At 52.3% G+C, this 23844-nt stretch overlaps 7 protein-coding genes across 7 annotated transcripts; all 7 read left to right on the top strand.

The window, feature by feature from the left end:
• Positions 1-233: 233 nt before the first annotated feature.
• On the top strand, positions 234-3439 carry COCSUDRAFT_63836 (hypothetical protein; the record flags this gene model as incomplete). The annotated part of the gene is made up of 9 exons (XM_005647185.1): positions 234-284; positions 388-516; positions 1066-1081; positions 1451-1513; positions 1656-1749; positions 2069-2219; positions 2694-2837; positions 3004-3099; positions 3365-3439. 9 exons carry the CDS (start codon positions 234-236, stop codon positions 3437-3439), a joined length of 819 nt encoding a protein of 272 aa, XP_005647242.1.
• A 922-nt stretch (positions 3440-4361) lies between these two features.
• On the top strand, positions 4362-6332 carry COCSUDRAFT_63835 (hypothetical protein; the record flags this gene model as incomplete). Its single annotated transcript, XM_005647184.1, has 9 exons — positions 4362-4382; positions 4475-4544; positions 4639-4758; positions 4984-5044; positions 5196-5229; positions 5428-5471; positions 5676-5716; positions 5848-5917; positions 6164-6332. The coding sequence occupies 9 exons, from the start codon at positions 4362-4364 to the stop codon at positions 6330-6332; spliced, it is 630 nt and encodes a 209-aa protein (XP_005647241.1).
• A 307-nt stretch (positions 6333-6639) lies between these two features.
• COCSUDRAFT_63834 (hypothetical protein) lies at positions 6640-7583 on the top strand (the record flags this gene model as incomplete). Its single annotated transcript, XM_005647183.1, has 3 exons — positions 6640-6807; positions 7137-7232; positions 7488-7583. 3 exons carry the CDS (start codon positions 6640-6642, stop codon positions 7581-7583), a joined length of 360 nt encoding a protein of 119 aa, XP_005647240.1.
• A 1638-nt stretch (positions 7584-9221) lies between these two features.
• On the top strand, positions 9222-12745 carry COCSUDRAFT_63833 (hypothetical protein; the record flags this gene model as incomplete). Its single annotated transcript, XM_005647182.1, has 9 exons — positions 9222-9283; positions 9466-9628; positions 9769-10024; positions 10281-10367; positions 10673-10929; positions 11242-11393; positions 11684-11864; positions 12148-12339; positions 12650-12745. The coding sequence occupies 9 exons, from the start codon at positions 9222-9224 to the stop codon at positions 12743-12745; spliced, it is 1446 nt and encodes a 481-aa protein (XP_005647239.1).
• A 1746-nt stretch (positions 12746-14491) lies between these two features.
• On the top strand, positions 14492-16184 carry COCSUDRAFT_36814 (superoxide dismutase [Fe], chloroplastic; the record flags this gene model as incomplete). Its single annotated transcript, XM_005647181.1, has 6 exons — positions 14492-14539; positions 14694-14720; positions 14940-15041; positions 15153-15258; positions 15567-15811; positions 16095-16184. The coding sequence occupies 6 exons, from the start codon at positions 14492-14494 to the stop codon at positions 16182-16184; spliced, it is 618 nt and encodes a 205-aa protein (XP_005647238.1).
• A 1592-nt stretch (positions 16185-17776) lies between these two features.
• COCSUDRAFT_66346 (hypothetical protein) lies at positions 17777-21345 on the top strand. Its single transcript, XM_005647180.1, has 10 exons — positions 17777-17981; positions 18098-18241; positions 18331-18409; positions 18530-18682; positions 18811-18921; positions 19041-19139; positions 19385-19573; positions 19826-20001; positions 20152-20268; positions 20583-21345. The coding sequence occupies exons 1-10, from the start codon at positions 17839-17841 to the stop codon at positions 20887-20889; spliced, it is 1518 nt and encodes a 505-aa protein (XP_005647237.1). The 5' UTR covers positions 17777-17838; the 3' UTR covers positions 20890-21345.
• A 449-nt stretch (positions 21346-21794) lies between these two features.
• Positions 21795-23624, top strand: COCSUDRAFT_63830 (hypothetical protein; the record flags this gene model as incomplete). Its single annotated transcript, XM_005647179.1, has 5 exons — positions 21795-22152; positions 22295-22513; positions 22648-22791; positions 23046-23167; positions 23502-23624. 5 exons carry the CDS (start codon positions 21795-21797, stop codon positions 23622-23624), a joined length of 966 nt encoding a protein of 321 aa, XP_005647236.1.
• Between the last annotated feature and the right edge of the window lie 220 nt (positions 23625-23844).

Here is a 23844-nt window from a genome sequence, read left to right as displayed (position 1 = left end):
AGCCGCAGGCATGATCATGCATATGCTTAAGGCCTTTAGGAAGCCTCAAAATCCTATGCTTAAACCCATGCATGCATATGTCAAATGCTCTGTGAGGAAGTAGTCCATGTTTCTTAATCAGGTGCTGTCACGTGTATGTGTTTGCGGCCTCCCTCAATGCAAATGCGTAAGAGTGAAAACATTCTCCAGGCAAAGACGATCTCGTCGATCACAATCTGGGCATCCTTTGAACCATGACGTCGACGAAGAAGGTCGCACTTGTGACTGGAGCTACAGGCATCCAGGTTGGCACAACTGCATCGGTGCTTTTAAGCTTTGCGTCATATCCTCACATTCTGTTCTTCAAGCTGCATAGAAATGTTTTGAGATCAAAGCATTCTACTGCAGGGTCGTGCTTTGATATCGCATCTGTCCAAGCCTGACTTTGGCTGGGATGAGATATTCGCCGTCAGCAGGGAGCCTCTCGACTTCGACAATCGAGCAAAGCAGCTGTCGTTTGACATGTATGACAAGGAGGTGAATTTCTTGCTTCGATGATGAGCGATGTTGCTTCCCACCGAAAGCCTGCTTCCTATTGCGCCTCAATGCAATATCGGGACGCATTGTATGTGCATGCATGCACATGCCAGCTTTGACAGGAGTCCGTCCAATGACAGGCAGTCAAGAAGGAGCTGAGCTCTAAGAAGGTTTCCAAAGTGACACACTTCTTCCATTTCGCATTTGGAGGCAAGGCTCAGGACAGGCTCACTTGCACAGCAAGCTATCTCTCAACATGCATGAATTCTGCCATCATGCCTGGACTTTGCCTGTGCTCATATTGCATGCAAGCTGGGGATCTGCTGTGCAACAGGGGACATCAGCAACATATCCAAGGACACCGCTGTGTGGATGGCCAACATCATTGAGGCCCTGGAAGAGAGCAAGAACCCACTGCAGCATGTGTACTTCACCACGGCACGTGTTGGCCTGGCTTTGCCAAACACCTCATGCATGCTCATCAGTCTCTGCATGTTGCATGCACATGCAGATGCTCAAGAGTGAGGCGAGGTGTTCTGTGCTTTGCAGGGTGCCAAATACTATGGTGAGCGCTTTCGCACAAACATTCAGGCAAAATCGCAGAGCTGTGAAATAAGCACTCCGTGTGATCTGACATGCCTTCCTGGACAGGTCTGCACCTGGGTGAAGCAAAGACACCTTACAGGGAGGATGACCCAAGGTGACACCTGCTTGATTGACTGTGCACAACCAGCATATGGAAGAATGTGACGGTACACATGCATGGTGTTCATGACATTGTTCCACATTTTGATTCTGAAATTTGTGCAGGCATTTCCCTCCCAACTTCTACTATGATGAAGGTACGCCCTCACTTGCAGTGTGCAAGGTACAGTCAATATCTCCAAGATCGCCTTAAATCTCTCACTGAATGAGGCTAAGGACCTTGCTGCAGAGGATTACGTCATCGAGCGCCGCAAGAAGGGTGCCAAATGGACTTGGTCCTCTCTGCGCCCAGGTCAGCTGCCCTTGCTGTGAATTCCTGCAAGCTCATTGACCCTTTCTCTGCTCACATTGCATGTCCTGCTCAGCCTTGGTTGCTGCAGGGCGCTGGCAAGCATTTGATGGGCTTTTCATGAAGTGTGCATGTCTGTTGCCAGGGTGCATCATTGGATACTCGCAGGGGTACATGAATCTGCTGCACAACATTGCTGTCTATGGCACCCTCTGCAAGGAGTTGGGAGGCCTCTTCAGGTCTACCCCTCATCCCTCTGCTGCTTCTGCTTGTGCTGCTTCTCCTGCAGGCACATTACACTGCTGCTTTCAGCGCCATCCACATACTTTCTTAAAATTCCAGCACAAGCACCATTAGGAGATGCATCGCAGAGCCGGTCCATGCAGCTGCATGCAGAGACAAATGGCGACACTTAGTTAAATAGTATGCTCACAACAAAAGCATGAGAGGCTGAAGAATCCCAGCAGCGAGACGGTACTGAAGAGAGTTCAAATGTGCAAGACACTCTCCAGCAGCAAGGGGTTACTGTGAATATTGAAGAGAGTTGGATATGTGCAGGTTCCCTGGCACCCCTGTGGCCTACAAGGTGCTGCTGGACTGTGTAGATGTGGACCTGCTGGCAGATGCGCAGATCTGGCTGGCCACCCACCCCCAAGCCCAGAACGACGGCTACAACATCTCCAATGGAGACCAGTTCCGCTTCCAGCAGGTGTGCTCTGACGACCACCTGGCATGCATGACATGCATTACATCGTCATCACGACACGTGTCTGCAGGCTTGATGTTCCGAGCCCGTGGGGCATAGATCAAGGTTGCTTCCAGTGTGACCGAAATTTGGTTTGAAGACCGCTTGGCATGCATGACATGCTTCGTGTCACACGGTGACAGTCACTGTGAAGGCGTGTGTGTGCAACCTTGATTTATCAAGCCTGTGGGGCACAGATCAGGATTGTTTCCAGCTGATTTGATTTAAGGACCGCTTGGCATGCATGGCATGCATCATGTCGTCATGAGCACACATGTGTGAACAGGCAGGCTTGACTTGACAAGGCCTTGGAACATTGATTTTAGACGCTTCCAGCATGCTTGATTAAGACTGCCTCGCATGCATGGCACGCATCATGTGAGTATGATGATGAGCGTGTACAGGCGTGACTGATGCTTTGGTGGATTGGCTGTGCAGCTGTGGCCGGTGCTGGCATCCTGGTTCAAGCTGGACGTTGGTCCCAGCCTTCGCATCCCCCTGACCAAGTTCATGCCGCACCACAAGGACCTGTGGGCCTTCATTGTCAAGAAGCACAACCTCAAGGACATCCCCTTTAAGAAGGTAAGTTCTCCCCTGCCATATTTGTCTAGTCCTTTGGCGATACAGCCTGCTGACTGCCCAACGAATGGTGGGTGTCACATCACTTGATTTGTTTGTTCAGATGGCAGGACAGGAACATGATCAGCAAACGGAGGTTTGTTAACAAGAAGGGTGTCGTGTGGTGCAGCTGGCACAGTGGGAGTTTGCAGACGCCATGTTCACGGTCCCCTCTGATGAGTTTGGCGATGTGAACAAGCTGCGCAAGGCCGGCTACGACAAGCAGGTGGGTGCACATGTCACACTTTGGTTCAGCTGACCGGAACAAAGAGAATGACGTGTCCATGCATCCGTGTGTGGCTCCATGCAAAAGGATGAAGACGAGATAACAAGGGCCATTATGGCCTTTCTGCTCTCTTAACACATGCAAAGCAAGTTATGCAGCTTGCAGAGGCGTCTTTCTGCTGTTTTGGGGTCTCCATTAGGGCAAGTCCGTTGCATTGTGAGCCATAACCACTGAAGGACCTGACTGTTGGTTTTGCTGGGCGCAGAGGCTGTACACAGAGGAGGTCGTCCTGCACAAGCTGGACTATCTGGCCAAGATGAAGGTCATCCCCAAGTATTGAAAGCTGCAGTGGGATTCCCATGTATAAATGGTACCTGCAGAATTCTTCAGAGACTGCAGGGGTTTTTTAAATGTCTGGGAGGGTTGTGGTGTTGCAAGATTCCGGGGATGCAGAATCCTCTTCTCATGCCATGCAAGTATGCATGATAATGGGCGATTGAAAACAGTTTTATCAGGCAGCAGTGTCCTTGCAAGTTGATTTGTGTGCATGATCCTTCACGGTTGGTGTATGAGATTCATCCTGCCTGCCAGTGGACCTGCAGAAGTCTCCTGACGTACAAGTTTGAGGCACTCAGTCGGCGGACTCTAGAGACGTGGTGAACATGTGAAATGTGGAAAGCTGCATAAACCCAGCAGGATTCCAGATGCACAAGAGTAAAGAAAAAGAGTTCCAAACACGTACATTTCCGACTGCCTCTCGCCATTGTCTAATCTCTGCAGACTTGCATGCAAAGTTTCTACGAGATCCACCCTTCTGCCAAAAATAGCCCCTTTGGAATGCATTGAGGACCCGGACACGATCCGAAAGGATCTCTGACTGCAAATATCCGAGAAGTTCTAATTTATCAAATCGGAGGCGAGAACAACATCCGAGACAAGAGAAATGGGTAAAACAGCTCTGGTCACGGGCGCATCCGGCATTCAAGGTGACTCGACGAGACTTGTCTTGTGTTCAAAGTTTGGTGCTTGCGCGAGGTGTATGCGCTCCAGAATGGTCCAATTTGTCCAAGTAATCAGCATCCTGAATTTCAAAATGTCTCGGCCGTAGTCGTGAACAATCCATAGCGAGTCTGAGTCATCAAAATTGGCGCTGGCCAGGTCGCTGCGTGGTCAAGAAGCTCGAGGCTTCAAATGAGTGGTCTAAAATAATTACAGTCAGCAGATCACCGCTTGAGTATGAGTCGAAAGCGAAGCGCATCTCCATGGATCTGAACGACAAGGGGGTACGTGGGTGCAGTAGGACAGTCTTCTGATCAGGAGCATCACTCCCTTGCTGTGGTGATGTTCGCGTTGATAAATGAACGAACGTTGACAGGTTATCAAGAGCACTTTTGACTCGGAGAAGATCATGGATGTCACGCATGTGTTCCACCTTGCATTCTCGGGTAAGGACACCATTGCCTGGTCCCTTGTACTGCAACCCTGGCCGTGTGTTTCTTGAACGTTGTGTCACCTAAAAAAAGCCTGTGTTGGCCTGAGGTGACACGACCAACACTTCAAGGACTGTCGCCTCATGGCTGAACAACCTGGTTGAGGAGTTGGAGTCAGCAGGCAACCCCCTGGAGTATGTCTTCTTTGCCAGCGGGAACAAGTACTATGGTGCGCTCTTCGGACTTCTGAAATTCAAAAGTAGGAAGGCACTGCTGTCTGCAAGGGGCACGGATCTTTACTGCTGCCAGGAAAGTACGGTGCTGCATGCAGTGGGTCACATCTTTTTTACAGGCGCCCAACTGATTGGATGCGCATAAAAATGCATTTGCTCATGTGATCTGACTGCACCCTCGTGCACCCAGATGCTAACAGATGCTGGCTTCTCTAATGCAGGTGTGCATCTGGCAGAGCTGCCTGGTGAGCCCAAAACCCCCTTCCGCGAGACAGATCCCCGGTGAGTTTGTCCCCGACCCCAGTCACTCATAATATCTATTCCCATTTGCTTCTGCAACTCAAGTGAGCAGTCAAAACTATCTGGATACGCATCAAAGATGGACATGTGAATATTGTGGGCTGTTGGCTCACAACATTTGCTGCTGCTGCAGCCACTTTCCGCCCAACTTCTACTATGACATGGAGGTGCGTGGGGGGTCCTCGCTTGGCAAGCATGCATGCTGTTGATGTGCAATGTCTGCTGCCATCAAGACGTTCAAATGAGAGCTTGACTGCATGCACAGCCTCTTGCAGTTCAAAGCTGCAGCAAATTACAAGAACGAATGTTATGACAAGGTTGCTAAAGTCTGCAAGCTGTCATATTACTGCCACATGCATGTGCAGGACTATGCGATCGAGCGCAAGAAGAAGGGCGCCAAGTGGAACTGGTGACTGCGAACTTATGCTACTTACTTAAAGTGCATGGCACAGTTCGATGATTTGCTATGCATCTGCTTCACTGAGACTTGCTCTGCATGCTGTGTCACACAGGTATTTTCCAGGCACTGTGAGGCTACCGTTTGCAGCTTGACCACACATGCTGTCAGCATGGCTGGTGTATCTTTGGCTTTGACATGTCTGGCTGGCTACAGGAACACTTACAGGCCAGGGCCCATCATCGGATACAGCCTGGGTACACATTGTCCACTCCTCAGCTGTCCTACACATGGGTTGTGGTGGTTTAACTTGCAAGGGTGTTGTGCAGCATGCCTCACAAGCCTGATTTGTTTCGAGCGCTGGCAAAATAAGTGGCTGCCCTTGCAGGTTACATGAACTGGCTGATGGAGTTTGCAGTCTATGCCACCATCTGCAAGGAGAAGAACCTGCCGATGAGGTGCCTTCTCGATCCCTAGCCGTCATGACTATCTTTGTTGCCGCCTGCGCATGAGGCGCTGTCTATAGAGAATGCCTGGCATCTGCCGCTGAAGTGTTCCCTACAATGCCTCCAGAGCATCTGGCATCACAAGTCAAGTCAGGTGCATTGCAGACACCGTGTTCCAGTAATCATCTACCCTGGCATTGCCCACCCAAACACCGTAAAATGTCAATCGGAGATGCCATGGTTTGCTGTGTGTTTCAGGTACCCTGGGACGCCGCAGGGCTACCGGGTGCTGTTTGACTGCGCGGATGTCGACCTGCTGGCAGACGTCCAGATCTGGCTGTCCAAGAACCCGCACGCCCAGAACACCGCCTACAACGTCAACAACGGCGACATCTTCCGCTTCGAGCAGGCACGCCAGAACTTCTGATGCTCTTGACTAGCGCACAGGAAACTACATGTGGCTGCTTGTCTCACATCGTGTGGACCTGAGCTTCCTGTTCTGGTCCAGTGGGTCTGAAGCTTGCTGAAGCTCGCTGCCACGTTCAATTGTCCTCCCAAGGGAACTACAATAGCAGCTGATGCAATTTTATGATAGTTCCCTTGGGAGAACAAGTGCAGGGGACTCTAAATCAAATCAGTTGATTTAGAGTCCCCTGACAACTGCAGTTGGCAAAAATAAGGTGACTGTCTCCTTCAGAGCTCAACCTACAGATCTCAAGGCAAAACCTTTGCATATGGGTGCATGTGTGCTGCTGCAGCTGTGGCCCAGGCTGGCAGACTGGTTTGGGCTGGGGGTGGCGCCCCCCCTGCGCATCCCCCTGACCAAGTTCATGCCGCACCACAAGGACCTGTGGGCCTCCATCGTCAAGAAGTACAACCTCAAGGACATCCCCTTTGAGAAGGTGCTGTGCCCCACCCAATCCTGCACCGATTATTGATGTTCTGTTTCCAATTTTGCAAGTTTCAGGTATCAATTACATGTGCAAATGCAGTCGCCAGGTGCCCAATAGCTGGCAGATGCAATTGCTCTTGGTGCCTCGTGAGGGGCATGTATGCTTCGCAATAATTCTTCTCTTGTGCAATCATGCACGCCTTGTCCTGCGGCACCAGGTGCATGATGGCAAAAGAAAACTTGCACATTCACTCGGGGTCTGTCAAATCTGATGCTGCGCACTGTCAGACTATAATTACAAGAAGATTTACTATGTTCTGTGGGAGTTGGGGGTTGCAGCTGGTGCGCTGGGAGTTTGCAGAGGCGACGCTGAATGCCAACAGCGACGAGTTTGGCGACGTGACCAAGCTGCGCAAGGCCGGCTTTGAGGGCCAGGTCAGCACCCCTCTTCTCTTGAAAGTACAGGATTAAGGAATGCATTTGAGGATGTCGAGCTTCAACCAAGGCCGTTTCCTTGGTCTGCCGTGTTTGGAATGTGGAATTGTGTGCCCTTGTTTTGGTGCCCAGGAGTTTGGGTACACGCTGCGCAGCATGCCTGATGAGCAATCAGGCTATGATGCATTTTCCTGAATTAATTTTTTGACTTCAAATTTTTTGACTTCAAAGATTGTATGTTGTGCTGGAGCGCAGAAGATGTACACGGAGGATGTGTTCCACCGCTGGTTCAAGGAGCTGGCAGACATGCGCATCATCCCCAACTACCCGGCCATGCAGAAGAGCACCTGACTGAAAAGCAGGCTTCAAGATGAGGTGCAGTGGGCATGCATGAGCCCTTCTTGTGACAGCCGTCTCAACAAGCTCTGTCAAGTGGCTATCGTGTGAGGCTGCGAAGGAGATGTGAAGCTCTGCAATTGCAACGCGTGATGCATGGGAAATAGAATGTGCCCCTGAGTTGCCCCAAAGCTTTGGAGCCTGTCATGATGAAGAATTATGCTGCCTGTGTGTGCGATTTGCCGTGCAACTGTCATGCCGGGCTGTCAGTGAGAGCTGTATTAGGGAACTGTTGTTATAGATAGTCACTTCCATCATGGCGAACTTGTCGGGCATACCTTGTGAAGAAGACAACTCTGTTGAATCTGCTAGCATGCTGTATACGTGCCACAGTGTGAGCTTAGCTCTTCATAATAACGGCCCAATGGTGCAAGGATGCATGCCAAGATTCCCTGCGCTGCATGATGTAATGTCACACTGGGTGCTGTAAGCCTCTTGCTCCTTGGGCAAGCTTTATAAGAAGAATCCGTTGAGTCCTAGAATCTGCTGTTGGCGCAGCACGCGTGACCGCTGTGCGGCATATTGACTTCAAGGTCTCTGTATTCGAGGTATGGATGTATGCAGGCATGTACAACCTTCTCACCATGAATATGAGCTCTTAAGAGTACCAAAATCCAGGAAAAATTCCTCTCCATCTTCCAGCCTTGGAGCAAAATTTCTCTCCGATGAGAAGCAGGTGGGAAGTCACGTCATCGGTGACATTGATATAAAATTCTCTTGCGATACAGCGACCTTGTCTGTGGAGAGATAGGCTTATTTGGCATCCACATTACTGGGCTTAGTGGGGCATGTGCCAAGGAAGGCAGAACAATTTATCCCTGCAGATCTTCAGGACGGGGTCGAGAATCGAAGCCTGAAAATGGCAACCCTTGAAGAGCGATCAAAGGACAACGCGTCCCTGTCAAGGACAGCTGCTCTACTGAGCAGATGCTTCAAGATCGGGGAAGTAACGGAGAATGTTGCAAAAGGCCTCAAGTCTGTATTTCCCGAGGCTTCCATGCTCAGGTATGCGGACCACCAGAAGTAGATGTCTTGGCTTCCTCTTGAATCTCCAATCTGGACGGACTCTCGTTCATTGACTGGAGGGATTGTATTGCATTGATTAATCAATAAATTATGGTCATGCACAGTTGGATCTACTGCGCACCTTCTGCACGACACTGACTGGTTTGGGATGTGCAGTGTCTCTATACCAAGCAAGGGGCTTTCGGAAACTTTGCTGATCAGCACTGCAAATTTCCTGGAGGAGGGTTTCACATCCATCGGCCTGTGTTGTCTCAAGACATCTGTGGCTGGGCAGAGCTATGCTAGCAACACACTATTGTCTTATGCAGCTTTGTCAGACCAGCCCAGTGGCCAAGGCACAATCAGGTGAACACAGTCCACATCAAATCTTTTATGCAAACATTGAAAGTCACAGATCAAGTCCTATGGAATAGGGGGCCCCTGAATTTGTTGCATTCCCAACGCAGGTATCATGATGCAGACTATGCAAAGGACAGATGGCATGTAGATGAGCTGCTGTGCTGTCCCATCCCGCTGTCATTGCCTGCCGCGCTGGCCGGTCAATCTTCCATTGAGGCCGCAAGCCCTATGACTGATGTGCTCGGCGTCGTCACCCTTGGACTCTCATCCAGCGCAGCCACAAACATAAGGTGCAACTGGAATCGACTTTCAAGTGCCAGTTCCCCGTGCTGCAATACAAGTAGACGTGGGGCGCGCTTTCGTTATCCATATAAAGGCCCCACGCTTACTTCATAACTTTCGTATCCAGCTTGATTCTCAGTGATTGCTTCTCTGCGACTCTGCTGACTGTACACACTTCCTGCCACGCCAGGTGGAAGGAGGTGCTCCAGGAGCTGGCAGAGGCCCTGGCAGAGACAATCGAGAATGACTCCGCAGCCATGGTCGAGCAAGTGTGCCAGTACCATCTGGGCGTGGCCAGAACAGAGCCTCCTGAACTCCCCATGCAGACGCACAGTGCCAGCTGTAGTGATGAGGTGAGCCTCCCATGTGTGAGCAGACCTCTGCATGTTGCCATCTACTGCTCCAAACTCCCTGTGCAAGGCACCCCTCCTAGATGTATTGGCTCCTCTTCTGAAGGCCACTTCTCATTCCTCCCAACCATGCCCTGTTGCAGGGCCGCAACGGCAGCGGATCTGGGGGCGCCGGCCCACCGTCGGGGGGACTGCCGCAGCTGGTCGTTCAAGAGGGGGGACCCGGGGGATCACCTCCTCCAGGCCCAGACAATGCGGACCGCGCAGATCGCAGCGACAGAGGCGGCGAGAGGCCAACCAAAGGAAAATGCGCACCCGCAGATGAGGCTGAAGCGACAGGCATCAATGCTGCAGAGCTTGCAGTGCCTGCGCGCCCGAGCGCCCCGGTGCCGCCTCTGGGTGCCGCGGTTCCAGGCACGCTGCTCACTGTCATGGCTGTTTTCAAAAACACTTCTGCGATGTGGCACGCTTCCCCGGTGCAGATAGACCAATGTACTCAAGAGACAAGATTGAACGATTTTGGTTCCAGGCAGGTTGCCCATGGTCATGGCTGTTTTTCCAAATATGCTATGTGATCTGGCATGCTACTCTGGTGCATGCAGCCCAAGTTTATCTTAAAAATAAGAGCGTGGTGAAGACTGGCGTCTGTGTGCAGCTGGCACTGAGAGCGGGGGCAGTAAGGGACTTGCCAAAGACAACAGCCACAAAAAGGCGGGGTCATCTGGCAAGAGCGCCCTGCTAGGTGGGCCTCTCGTCACTGCATTTGATGTTGCCCATATATTCATGATGAGCATGCCTTGCATTGACAGTCATGCATAGCACTTAGCTGCCTTCTGCATTGTTGCTTGCATGTCTGCCTAATTTTGGTGGCAGGTACGGCAGTACGCTGCACTTCCATTCTTGCTGCATGTGCTCTGAGGAATCTCTGAGAGGATTAATCTGAACTCTGAGGTGTTGTAAGGTCTGACGGCCTGACAAGTTGATTTAAGGACGTGTGAGCAAGGAAATCTCTTGCTTTGACTGAAATGTGAGTGTGCGGTGTGGCAGGGTCGGATGGCCCGACGAAGTGGGACCAGAAGCTGCGCGTCCACCATCCGGTGGACACATTTGATGCGCGCAAGGCCGGCTGCTCCGCGAGCGCGTTTGAGGCGGCCGTGTACGATCCCCAGGAGGAGAAGGGCGCCGCCAAGAGAGCATTTGCCGCCGCCCGCGTGCGCAATTTTGCGCGCACTCCCACCATGGCCTTCATGGACGAGGGGCTGGAGGCCGAGTATGCTCATTGGCAAGCCCGCCAGCGCTGGCAGGTGCGCCGCTCAGAACTTTGCTGCAACTGTTCTGTTGCTGTCTTGAGGAATGACGAGTGGCTCAGTAGCTTTGGTCCTGATCTCCACAGTTACAATCTCGGAGAAACCCTTTGTCAGTACTCTTGAGCAGAAACGACATCTGTCAAGCTTAAAGAGGCCTCTAGTCGCTATAATTTGCAATGTGAGGATGCGCCTGCGCATTTTGTGACCATGTTGGGATTGGCTCAGACCTGAGCCGTAGAGGACAAAGACTGTGAGAGCCTAGGAGAAGCTTGATTGTCAAATGAAGAGATGTATTGTGTTATGCTGCAGCTGGATGCGGCAGGCCTCCTGTTCTTGCTGTTGATAACAGCCACATCCATTGCGACATCGCTGCCGCAGTCAGCCGAGGCGTTGCAGTGCTTGTGGCTGGCCTGCCTCCTGCACGCCCTCCCCCTCGCCGCCATGCTCGTCAACCTCCCCTGGTACCTCCCTCCTGCCACGTCCTGCGACTTCCTCTCACAAGCCTTGTTGTTAACAGTCTCTCAGAGTCGTGTGAAGGATGGAGGACTTCTGCATGTCATACCTCACCAACGTGTCAAGCGCTATCCGGCTCAAAACTCATGCATCTCCTCCAGGATGAGGATTCCTAGGATCTGCTCCTCTCACCGCTCACCTCACGGGTGTCTTTGCTTCAGAAGGCTCATATTGTTGAAGACAGGACTTCTCTTGCATGACATACGGAAGGTGAAATTTGACTGGTTACCGTGTGCAGGTACCTGCGCAAGCGTGAGCGGGTGCTGGGCGCGTACATGGTGTGCCTGGCGTTCCACGCGGTCTACCTGCGCAACCGCGTCGCGCTGCAGCTGGGGCCTCAGTCCGCGCTGGCCGCGCTCGTCTGGTTCTCCCGCGTGCAGGCCGCCGAGCCGCTCCTCTTCCATGCAGTCATGTTTGCGGTGAGCGGCTTCACAACAGGCTGATGCTCAGTTCACTGGAAGCTGCCGGATAGGTGAAACGCTGGAAGCTATCACATTGGAATCCAATTGGCTTGCGCCGAGGCAAGCTTAGTGGAAGATACCACGGGCGATATCACCAGTTAGGCTGTCCAATCCCCTCTGAGAGAAGAGAGGAAGCGAGCACGTGGGATTGAGGCTGCCTTGAACCCATATCTATGCTTTCATGACGCCGCATTGTGTCTGTGGAGCAAGATTGGGAGATTGATGCTGTCTGCGTGTGCAGGTGCGCTTCCGCACGGCACTGCTGGTGCAGGCGGTGTGCGTGGTGATAGCAGCCAGCAACGCGGCAGCCGTGTGCTCCTCCTGCTGCTCCTCCTTCATGGGGCCCACCTTCTGCCTCCTCAAGGCCCTGGCCACCCAGGCAAGCACCCACTGCCTGTACTGCTTGCACGATTTGCACCCCTATGCTTGCAGGGTCTCTGAGGCTGTTTGGTCTGGGGGCCTCACCGCCACACCCAGTCAGTGCTGGGCTCCAGGATAGCCCACCATCACTTTAATGCTGGGTCACTACTGAAGAGCTGTTTCCGGCTGTGCTAGCTGCTGCTCATTTCTGCACCAAAATGATCTATTCTCGAGCCAAATTCATTATGATGACATAATAAGGACCATCCCTGCAAGCGCAGTCTCGACAGATGAAAGATGAAACACTTGTTGCGCCGCATGTGGGGACTCTGTCTTCTGTACTCCAGAATGCTGAAGTTTGGAGTCTCTTGGTGTTGCGGCAGGTGGTGTTTGGCTACGGCGTGCCTGCTGGAGTGCTGTATTTCACGGAGGAGAACTTCCGCCAGATCTTTGCAGAAGCCTGCTTGAGCGAGGGCTGATGACTGCACAAGCACCAAGGAAGCAGTCCAGATCAGCGCAGCCTTGTAGGAGGCAGAGACAGCATCCTGAGCAGAGCATGGAACTGTGATGGCATACCAAGATATCCTGATGTACACAAGTAGATTCAAGACGTTGAGACCAGCCTGGACCAAGAAACAGCCTCCTTCACAGGTCATCTACCGGACGCATGTGTCCACAGGAATGGAGACTGAGATCCAAAACAGCACTTGATGTCTGAGAGGGAACGTCCCTTGATGATGGTACTTTTGCCTGCATTGTCAGGCATACTTCCTTTTGTTAGCTGGCCGCTTTTCTTCTGCACTTCCATCGATCAAGAGGTGGAGGATATTTGCAAGCTGCTGCAAGGCCCAATTCACTGGAGACTGTGGATTGCTAGGCACACTGTGAGTTTTAGTGTGGATCAAGGGTATAAGGGGTGTACACTGGGTGTGGGAAGTTGCAAGATGTTGGTGATTGCAAGATACTGGCCCTTACTCAGGATAGAGATCTTATGATATGAGCAGAGCATCAAATGTGTGGGTGCCTTTGTAGCACCCACTGTTTGACTGATGGTGCAAGAGCTGTTGTTGCAATCACATGTTCTGTATGAAGTTTGGGCTCTCCTGCTGAGAACATTGGCTTTCATCTGTCAGTCGCGAGGCCAGGAAAGTTTGCTGCAGCGCGCACAACAGTACTTGGCAATGTATGTTTGACGGCATCACAACACTTTGGGTGCGTTTGTCCAGTACTGGTGTCCACTAGTGCGACAGGGTGTGGGTGATACTTCCATGCTGGGGCATGGTTTCTGGGCAGAGAGAGAACTTGTCAAAATTTATCCATGTTATGGTGATACTTCATGGTCATTAATTGAATGTTAGTCATGACAGCCGCCTGCGGCTCCAAGCAGCTTCTGCAGTCGTGCAAGCAGTCTGTAGAGCGCTGGGATCAGTTGTGTAGGTGGTTTAACCCATACGAGTGTAAGTCGGGGATCTCTGTGCAGTCATGCATGTAAAGCATTTCACGGTCGATAAAAATATCTTTGCCGATGGTCTTTGCGCGCGCAATTCCACGACTCTGCTTATACAGCCTGTAGTTTGAATTTAGCAACCGGCTGTGTACAGCTCAAGCTGCACATTTGGGTAGCCGCAAAGGTGGACTGGTCTCACTGCATGCACTGAGCCGCGCTGCTACACATCATGCCATGTCCATCAGGGTATTTATTGAATAGCTTGCGATGGCGGCTGGCTGGCCGGCCGGGGCTGCCTGCTAGCAGGTTCATGCAACGGCAGCATGCTGAGGCTGTTGTTCCTTGAGGGTGCCAGGTTAGCGATACCCATCGACGGCTCTCAGCTTGATGAGCATGGGATATAATACGATTGCCATCCGTGAGAGTTGATGGCTGCCGAAGCTGCTGAATCCAGGCAGAAGGGCAGACAGATGGCCACGTCACAGTGTCCTAATTTGGAGGATTAGAAGATTCTCGTGCGAGCAGCATCATCGTAATGTGGACAGGCCTGACCCCATCTGAGATCCTGGATCAATCAAGAAAGCGCATCAATAAAGCATGGCAACCATGTTGGCTCAGAGGCAGGCTTTCACAGGGCTGCGCTTGACGCAGTCGCCACGGTCCAAGGCATGCAGCAGGGTGAGATTGGTGTGCTTTTCTTTCTGCGATCAAATTAATACTAAAGACAAGTAGGAAATTGTTCTCAGAAAAAATTGTGTGTCCTCGACAGGCTCAGGTCATGGTTGCTCGCGCTGAGCTGCAGCTGAAGCCTCTCCCATACGCAAAAGTAAGCTCCCTGTTCTACTATCGATCGAGATCGCGCTTGGCAACAAGATTGAACGAAAATGTGTGTACACATCGCTAATATGCGTCTGGTGTCAAAATATCAGAGTTACTTGAAGATTGTGTTGTGCTGAATAATAATAATATCTTCTCTGCAGGACGCACTGGAGCCCACTATTTCAGCGGTGAGCCTCTCTGAGTGTTGTACTTAGATCGTTGATTGAAAGTGATGCGAAAGGGCAGAGAAGTTCTATGTCCGTATCGTCGATTTGAAGTTGCCATGTCTGGTGGCATGGCCATCTTATCATGCGGGCGAGCTTCGCTAGGAGAAGAAATGTACTACGAGGTCCTGACACGGTAAATTCGTTGACCTGGTCCTTGACTGAATTTCGATATGTTGGCAGGCGACCCTGGATGTCCACTGGGGCAAGCACCACCGTGCCTACGTGACCAACCTGAACAACCAGATCAAAGACAAGCCACTGGCCAACAAGACCCTGGAGGAGGTGATTTACTTACCTACCTTGCCTTGCATTTCTTGCATTGCTGGTGGTAATTTATCACTATATATTGGACCTGTAGAGGCTGTCTGAGGTCAAGCTTGATGTGACATGCAGATCGTTGTGGAGACCTACAACAGCGGCAGCCCCACACCAGAGTTTAACAATGCTGGCCAGGTCTTCAACCACGACTTCTACTGGGAGTCCATCAGCCCCTCCCCCAGTGCGTCTATTGCGTCCCTCACATGCATGAGCTTCTGCACTATCCTTTTACTGCCTCTCACGCACATGCATCGCAGACATGAAGTGGCACACAGGGCTTTCTTGCAGACTGGTGATGTGGGTTGTGCTCCTATTATATGCTCCCGGGATGGGAGATATTTGCAGTGTCGAAACACCCTAATTGTTCAGTGAGGCAACCCTTCTTTCAGACTGGCGCTTGCACTGTCTTTCATTGGCACACTTCCTCTTGGATGGAACCCGCCCCTGTCAGCATTCGCAGAGGCTAACGAGCTTTGCATGCATGCGCAGCCGAGCCCTCAGCGGAGCTGAAGGCGGCGATTGAGAAGGACTTTGGGTCGCTGGATGAGTTCAAGAAGCAGTTCAAGGCTGCCGGCGCGACGCAATTTGGCAGCGGCTGGGCGTGGCTGGTCAAGGGCAAGGACGGCAAGCTGGCCGTGACAAAGACCCCCAACGCTGAGAACCCCCTGGTGTTGGGCCAGACCCCCCTGCTCACCATGGACGTGTGGGAGCACGCCTACTACCTGGATGTCCAGGTAGCGCTCTTTGATTGCCCTCGATTTCCTCTGCAGATATTGTATTCCTTTGGAGCCTAAGGCCTCAGATGACCTGTTAAGCGGGGTAACCTCCTGCATGACATGCAAGGCAGGGATGCTTAGAAGATAGTCCTGGCTCCGTCTACGATACGGATCTGGTTGGTACAAGCCTGCTTGGTCTCGAGCATCTTTGAGGACATCATTGGGCATCAGATGGGCAGCTCCATTCATAAGGGACCAGTGGTTGCAAGACGCTGAATTGGTGTCTGCTTGGTTGCTGCAGAACAAGAGGCCAGACTACATTGAGAGCTTTGTGGAGAAGCTCATCAACTGGAACGCGGTGAGCATGCCGTTGGATTTTCTTATTGCTTAATTCGCAACTGACCATCCAGCGAGCATGTTGGCATGACTTTCATATTTGGGATCTTCCTTGTTCTTTACCTGAGGCGAATTGTGTGCTTGGCCCCATCGCAGGTGTCCGAGCGTTTTGCCGCGGCATAAATCAATGTGAATGCTTCTTCTTGAGCGTGAGACTTTCATCAGAGAGGCAACACAGTGGAGGCGCTACCATTGTAGGTCTTCTGGAAGTATGTACAGGGATCTATGAAGAGGAGTGCTTGTGGGACTTATTTTGAGTCTTTCCAGGGGAATTACCCAGGATGTGCAGCCTGCAATTGAGCAGGAGTATCAATTCAGCATGTGGTTGTAGCGTGCAGTTTCCCAAATTTTGGGTTGATCAATTATATGAACAGCTGCAGTGCATATGCAATCTTAAGAGAACATTGTAATGGCTTGTAGCTGTGCAGTTGGTTTACAAGGCATGCCTTTGCACAGGCGTCCTGACTTGGGCAAATTCAGAGTCTCCTCTGGCGGTGAGTCAGTGTCATCTGTATCGACAAAATGCGTCGGCCGATCCTGGTCAATGCAGACTCTGTCTGGCTGCGCCTTGGCGAGGGCTCTGTGCACCGATGAGAATCTGGCCCAAGCTCTCGAGCCAAACAGGCTGGCTATCTTTCCCCATACGTCTGGCGGCAGGTCTTGAAGTGGGGAAGGTGGGCCTTTGGCCTTGACTGACCTAGCTCCTGTGCAGAGACAATGCATGAGCATCAAGTGCTATCTTAGAGGCCTGAATACAATATGGATCATCGTGTACGCACGTGATGATGATGAAAACGACTACACGGATTGATGCCCGTAAAGAAGCCAAGTGATCTGGAGGTGGTGATCTGGTGCTTGCACACTTCTATTCAGCTAGTGCCGCGCCATGGGGTGCCGTGACAATACTCGGAAAGTTACACCTTGTGATTCTATCGTTCCCTTGGGTTTGTCCTTCTTCGGAGGCATTCGGAGTCCCCGCTGTGCTCAAGTGAGGCCGATGTGATCCTCTCGCACGATCGCAATTCCTAAGACCCTCGGACTTTATCCAAGATGCACTTTAGTGAGGAGTCGAGGTTCAGATTGCGATTTTGTCATCCAGAGCGAGCGAGTGTTGTGAGGGATCGAAGATTCTGATGCATGTTAGAGGCAGGGCCAAGGATCGTGCACGTGCGTATCGTGTAACTTTTCGAGGCGAAATAACGACACGAGCGTATCCCCAGGCAGCTTCGTTCTCCTCGTCCCAAATTATCCTATTTCTTCCTCTCTCGACGTTCAGATCGTAACACAGTTTCAGGTACAAGCATGTACTGTTCGCCCTGACTTACTTTACTCCCGCACCAAGTGCACGATCAAATTCCAACAGGAACACAACTTTTAAGAGCATAGATATTGATTTCTTGTCAGTCGACGCGTCATGTGACGAACATTGCTTATATTTCTTGAAGTATACGGATCAAGCTACATAGCTGAGATCTGCTCTGGAGATTACCATTATTTTGGTTCAGTGAGAAGGGGTTGCTTCCCGTGCTCTGGAAAGCAACAAAAACTTTGGGAATTTTTGGTTGATCCTGTATATCAAGATGTGAAGGCATCCATCTAGACGTCTGGAAAGGGACAAGCTGAGAGGAAAGCAAGAATTGTAAGACACGATGGGGACCACGCAGAATGGCGCACCAGCTCAAAAAAACGAAAGCACATCCAACGGAACTGCAGCAGGTTTTAGCTTGACGTTCTCAAAGAAGCGCACAGCAGGTGCAGCGCCTGTAAATGTGCAGCCTAAGGAGGAATCAAGGTGATCCAACCACTTGCCTATAGCTCAGAAGCCAATTTTTGATATTATCATAAGAGAACCGCTCTGAGTCTCTTGCATGTCAATTCGAAGTCTGACTCCAGCGGCTGTGCTGACAGGAGGGAACTGGTAAACGGCTTTAGCGGTGGACAGTTGGAGTTGACAGATGCTGCAGCACCTCTGCTGGGCGGCAAGCGCACTATCGCCAAGCTTGAGAACACCTTCCAAGTGGGCGTGGGCCCCAAGAAGTTTAACGCATCCAGGTCAGCTGCTGCTCGTCATCTAACACAATTGCTGGTTCTGTTGTGATTCCCGGTTGTGGTACTCTCACTGTCATCAACACTGCCTGCAGGTTTCTACCAACTCAGGACGCTCCTGAAGCCAATGCAGACCGCTTTGAGCTGGCTGGACCAGAGGTGGCCCAGGAAGAGGTACATTGCTTGCTCTTCGCAGCCCTACACATTTGACAGCTGCTTTGCTAGGATACCAGGTTCTCGCCATCCACCTGTCTAAGGAGGTGGCGGCTACCGTAACTGAGGCTGCTTGCACAGGTGACGTATGGGCTGCAGAAACGAGCAAGGCCCTCTGAGCGCGAGGCAGATGGGGCGGGGCCCAGCAGGGATGACCCCCTGAATGGGCTCAGCATCACCAGCAGAGAGTGGGAGGCTGCCAGGTTCAAGCAGGACGTGGAGTCCCTTCCTGAGGTGTGCATCTGCTTTTTTCTTTGCAGAATTCCGCTGAGGGCAGCAGATTTTTGTAGATTTTGCCGTTCATGTTCCCTTTCTTTCTGGTTGTCACTTGCCACGTTGAAAATGACCTTTTCCCTGTGCAGGTGGCTGGGTTGGATGCGTATGAGGCGATGCCTGTGGAGGCATTTGGGGAGGCCATGCTGCGGGGGATGGGCTGGCAGGAAGGCAAGTCTGTGGGCAAGAACGCCAAGGAGGTGAGAGGGCTTACTGTTCATAATTATAGCGTTTAATTGAGAACTGAGCTGCGAGAAAAGTCTATTTGCAGCAGCCCAGCGGAGTGTGTCTGCAGAGCTGATGGCTTTGTGGGGCGCAGATTGTGACTGCAAAGGAGTATGTGCGGCGGCCAGAGAAGCTGGGCTTGGGCGCCACGCCTGCCGCCATGTTGCCCAAACCCAAGAAGTACATCAAACAGGTGACCACTCAGGACACCCTCCTTGCATTGCCGTCTCCGACATGTTCCACTGAGCTTATGGGAATTCACTGTAACCACCCTGATAGTGATATCACCTTGGGTACTGGCCCTCTGTCGACTGTCTACCGCAGAGACACCAGTACTTTAAATTCCCCCAGCCGTCCGAGTCAGCGCCACTTGTACGACTAGATGAAGCATAACCATCGACTGCTAGATGCTGAGCAGTGTGCTGTGATGCGCTGCAGGGGGAGAGCAGAGAGGCCAAGAAGGACATGATCTACATGGACGCGGAGGGCCACCAGAAGCACGTGAAGGACGAGAATGCCAAGCTCGTGGAGCGCGAGAAGAGGGGCGTCCACGTCGGCAAGACCATGCGCTGCATCGCCGGCACCCATGCAGGCCTCCTCTGCGATGTTCTCGCCCTGGAACCCAAGGTGAGAGGCACCTCCTCCTCCCCTGACCCTGCTGCAGGCGCTGTTGTATCTCAGCTTGTTGTGGCTGAGCCAGACTCTCCTGTGCAATTGTTATATTCAGATCCTGCACTTCTACCTTGGGAAGCTTGAACAACTGCTACGTCACCTTACTCCTGAACGTGGCGCCATCTCTGAGTCATCTTGACGGGTGTCGTGTGCTATTAGCAAAGCTAGTGTTCGGGGCTGTGAGAGGAGGCAATGCTTGCTTGGCAGGTGGGCGATAGGTCCCAGAGGGCCACGGTGCGGCTGCAGCCGAGCGCAGAGACGGTGTCAGTGCGGGTGAAGGAACTTGGGGAGAAGCATGAGAGTGCTCCAGAGCCCGAGAACGGCTCCTCAAAGCGCAAGCACAAGGAGCACAAGCACGAGAAGAAGCAGCACAAGCATGACAGGTGATAGGCTCATGCATGATGCTTGCTGAGCAAGACTTACCTGACAATGTTCCTGCACGTGAGATCCGCACACAGCAAATCTGACTGAATCAGCGTGTCGGCAATGAAATTACACCAGTGATTACGCAAGTGGACTGGGCGCCTATTCAGGTCGAAGGTCAAGGACAGGTCATCAGCGGATGAGGAGGATGGGCGCGAGGCAGAGAGGCCCTGGCTGGCTACCCACATCATCGTCAAGATCATCGACAAGAAGCTGCGCGGGGGCAGGTGCGCAAAACTTGTTGGTGGCTGCTTGGGTCAGAATTCTGACCCTACCCTTGCTCAGGTGGGCCTCGAGGCACCATTGTCGGCAGGAAGCGCCACATGCAACTGCCCTTCACTCTGCATCCGGAGGCTCGCATGGACGACGGTGCCTTTTGAAACGCGGCTTGCAGTTGCAGACGTCCAGTTTTCATGGGCATTTCCACTCCGCGCGTGGGACGTGCCATGCCCTATTGGTGCTTTATCATGTGCCAACGCCCAGATCATCGGTGAGGAATGGATCAGCTGATGCTGATCAGTACTGTGCGTCATGCGTACAGGCTGTACCTGAAGCGTGCAGAGGTGGTGGACGTCCCGGAGCCGACGCGGTGCAGCCTGGTGTTGATAGAGGGCGGCGAGACGCTGTCGGACGTGCCACAATCGGCGCTGGAGACAGTGGTGCCCAAGCAGGAGCGCTGCCGGCTGCTCATCCTGGCCGGGCCGCTGCGGGGGCAGCGCGCGCGGCTGCTCTCGCGCAACGCCGACGCTGCGGCCGTCGCCGTGCAGCTCACGGCCGACTTCTCCGTTCACAAGCTCAGCTTTGACGATGTCTCTGAGTATGCCGGGGACTTTGGCGACGAGGAGTAAACGGCCCGCCGACACGCGCGCCATGGCGCGCGTGTCCGCGGGGTTTAGAGAAAGAGCATGCAGACATCAAGGCCATGCTAGCGTCAGAGATACTGTAGGAGGAAGCAAAGGGCAGCAATGCCAATGAACGGCGTTGAACATATTTGTGATGTCTGGCCAGTTGAAGAATTAGGTTGTGAAGCAAAACACGTTTTTGGGTTCAGCATGATAGACAACTTCACAGGATGTGCAGCAGCGAAGAACTTGAGCATGAGTCAGGTCATGCCCATCAACCTGACAGTTTCTAGGGGATGAAAGCATGTGCCACGTTGGTCTTTTGCTCCTGATGGTCATGCCATACCAGTGGTGAGCATGCTGGTGTCAGCATGCCATGGTCCCGTGTGCCCTGGCCAAATTTGCTTGCCCTCATGGCCTTGCAGAAGCCAGGCTTGATCTTTCGGATTGTAAAATTTGGCATCAGTAATGTCACATTATGCTTTAGGTCTGTTGGCAATCTGTCACACTGGCAGTACGGTCGAGTCTCCTGCATGTACCAGTTTGGCCAACACACTGGCGGTTGGCAATAATTCCTCATAATGAGAATTCTCATCGAAACAAATCTGATCTAGTCTCAGGGAAGAAGACCTACTAGAAGAACGATCATTCATAGGCAGCCCTGCAGGGGTGACTTGATGACCCCAGTGTCATTCACACGTCAAATTATGTAGAGAATGGGATCTTCTTCCAGATTTGGCTGACATCAGTACATCTTGCGTCATCCTTCAGTAAGTTTTTTGAAATTAGTCTCGAGATTAGATCCTGACTTATTGATGGTTTTCGTTCCAATGTTCTCGACTTCATATTCAATCCGGCCTCGGCCAACCCCAATATTAATCAGGTTTGCTTGCCCCTGAATCGTCTCAGTCATGCGTCTGCTCGTTGCCCTTGCCGCTTTCGTGGCGGTTGTTGCGATCTCTGCGCAAGGCCAGTCGCCACCTCCGGCAATTATTGATATTGGAGTTGGAGCTAGCGCTGGCAATCCGATCGTCCAGATTCCCACCTCTACAAATCCCAACGGGCAATTGACTGGCCAGGTCATCAGCGTTATGGGGGGAGACCCCACAGCGGTCAAAGCGCAAGTGCTCAAATCCAGCACCAACTCTGATCCGGGCACCACAGTCACTACTGGAGGCACCTTCAACGTCCTCGGGACGAGTGGTGGGACCACGGCAACTGTGCAAACGACGGGCGGGACATTCACCCCCATCACCTCGGAAGCTGTCGGTGAGCCCTGCACTGCGGCCTCCTCCACCTTGTCTGTTCGATAATCAGGAAACATTGAGATCAGGCAGTGATAATTTGCTCATATTATGACCAGCATGGCAGCTTACAAGCGAAACCAAACGATCTTTGCGGACTTGTTCAGGTGACCCGGAGATCAGGGCTTTCGATGGCGAGACGTTTGAGTTCGAGGGCACCCCTGGATCCTTCTACGAGGCAGTGGGGGACCAGGATCATCAGGTGTCTGTTTTTTTGAAGGTCGGTCACATGTGGGACCACAACGGGACTTACATGCAGGGCATGGGAATGAAGGCACACGGCCAAGAGATCCTTGTTACCCTCAGCGATGACGACTGCCTGCAAGGTGACCATCTGACCTCCACTGCTGAATCACTTCTCATGTCAAAAACCTTACAATCTCGTGCGAAACATCGAAACAAAATGACATCATAGCTCTGCAATGGCAAGCACCATCTGATAGCTTGATGTGCTGCGCAGTGACTGCCAACAATGAGGTCTTGCATGTGCCTGACGACGGCACCTACGGCCTGAATACGACTCTTGGAAAGACCCCAAGCGCGGTGCACCTGGACTGGAAGCTCTTCCGCGAGAAACTCGGCAACTCAGTCCGTGTCAGCACAGGTGCCTTAATTAAACCCTCTCTGCTAAAAGCATGCGTCCTATGCAGCGCAACAACGATGCTGCCCTGCTGTCATGAGCTTGCCACGGACTGAAATTTTAGCTGGTGCATCCTGTCTCTCAGCTCAGTGCAACAATGACGGGAGCGTGTGTCTGACCACTGCCCTGCCCTTGAAGTTGCCATGGGCTGCAGTCTAGTATGCTGGTCACCAGTATATGGTGATTCTGCACTAACAAGAAGGCTTGCATGTATGCAGAGACGATGACCATCACGGTGTACATGACGAGGGCGGGTATCAAAGACAAGGGCGGCGTGGAGCAGCCAGCCTACCTCAACTTTGAGGCCACGCTCAACAGGGCACCCGACCACGACCTCAGGGTGCGTTCCCTGCAATGGCCCAGCAATCTGGATAGGCAGACTGCCAAATTATTTACCGCCCACCTGACACTCAGCAGCCTCCCTGGGAACACTTAGAATGCACAAGTGGTTCCCTTCAGATCATCCCCATCCTCAGCTGGCTGCCAACAATGGTGCATTTGCATTGCATGCCCAACATGCACCCAATTCCCACACTGCTGCTGCTGCTGCAGATGATGAGCTTCTTCAGGGCCAGTGAAGCAAACAGCCTTCGGGACACTCCATGTTGGCACACATGTTGAACCCAGAAAAAGCAAGGGTCAAGTCTGACGGGGCGGAGCAACACTGCACGCAGGGGTTCATGGGGCAGAGCTACAACAATGTGAGGAGCTCCACGCGCAAGCTGCAAGCCGTCCCTGAATGGGGCTACCACCACAACGCATCCGAATACGAATTGCCTGACTACTTCTCCATTTGATTCCTCCAACCAGGAACCCCGCGCCGCGCGATAGACATGTACACTAGCGCACTGGAAAGGGAGAGAATAAAACTGCAATATGGTATTTGCTGTGCTGTGTCCCAGGGTGAGGCAGTGGGCACCTAGTTGCCAAGGTGTCTGTGCGCGTTGTGATCTGCCCACAAGACGGTGCCCCGAGCGGATATTTGCCCCGGGGCGCTGGTTTCTTGAAATTTTATGT

Source organism: Coccomyxa subellipsoidea, assembly GCF_000258705.1.
Source record: "Coccomyxa subellipsoidea C-169, whole genome shotgun sequence".
NCBI lineage: Eukaryota > Viridiplantae > Chlorophyta > Trebouxiophyceae > Coccomyxaceae > Coccomyxa > Coccomyxa subellipsoidea.
Note: the sequence above shows the minus strand (reverse complement) of the source record. Positions and strands in the feature narration are given on the sequence as shown.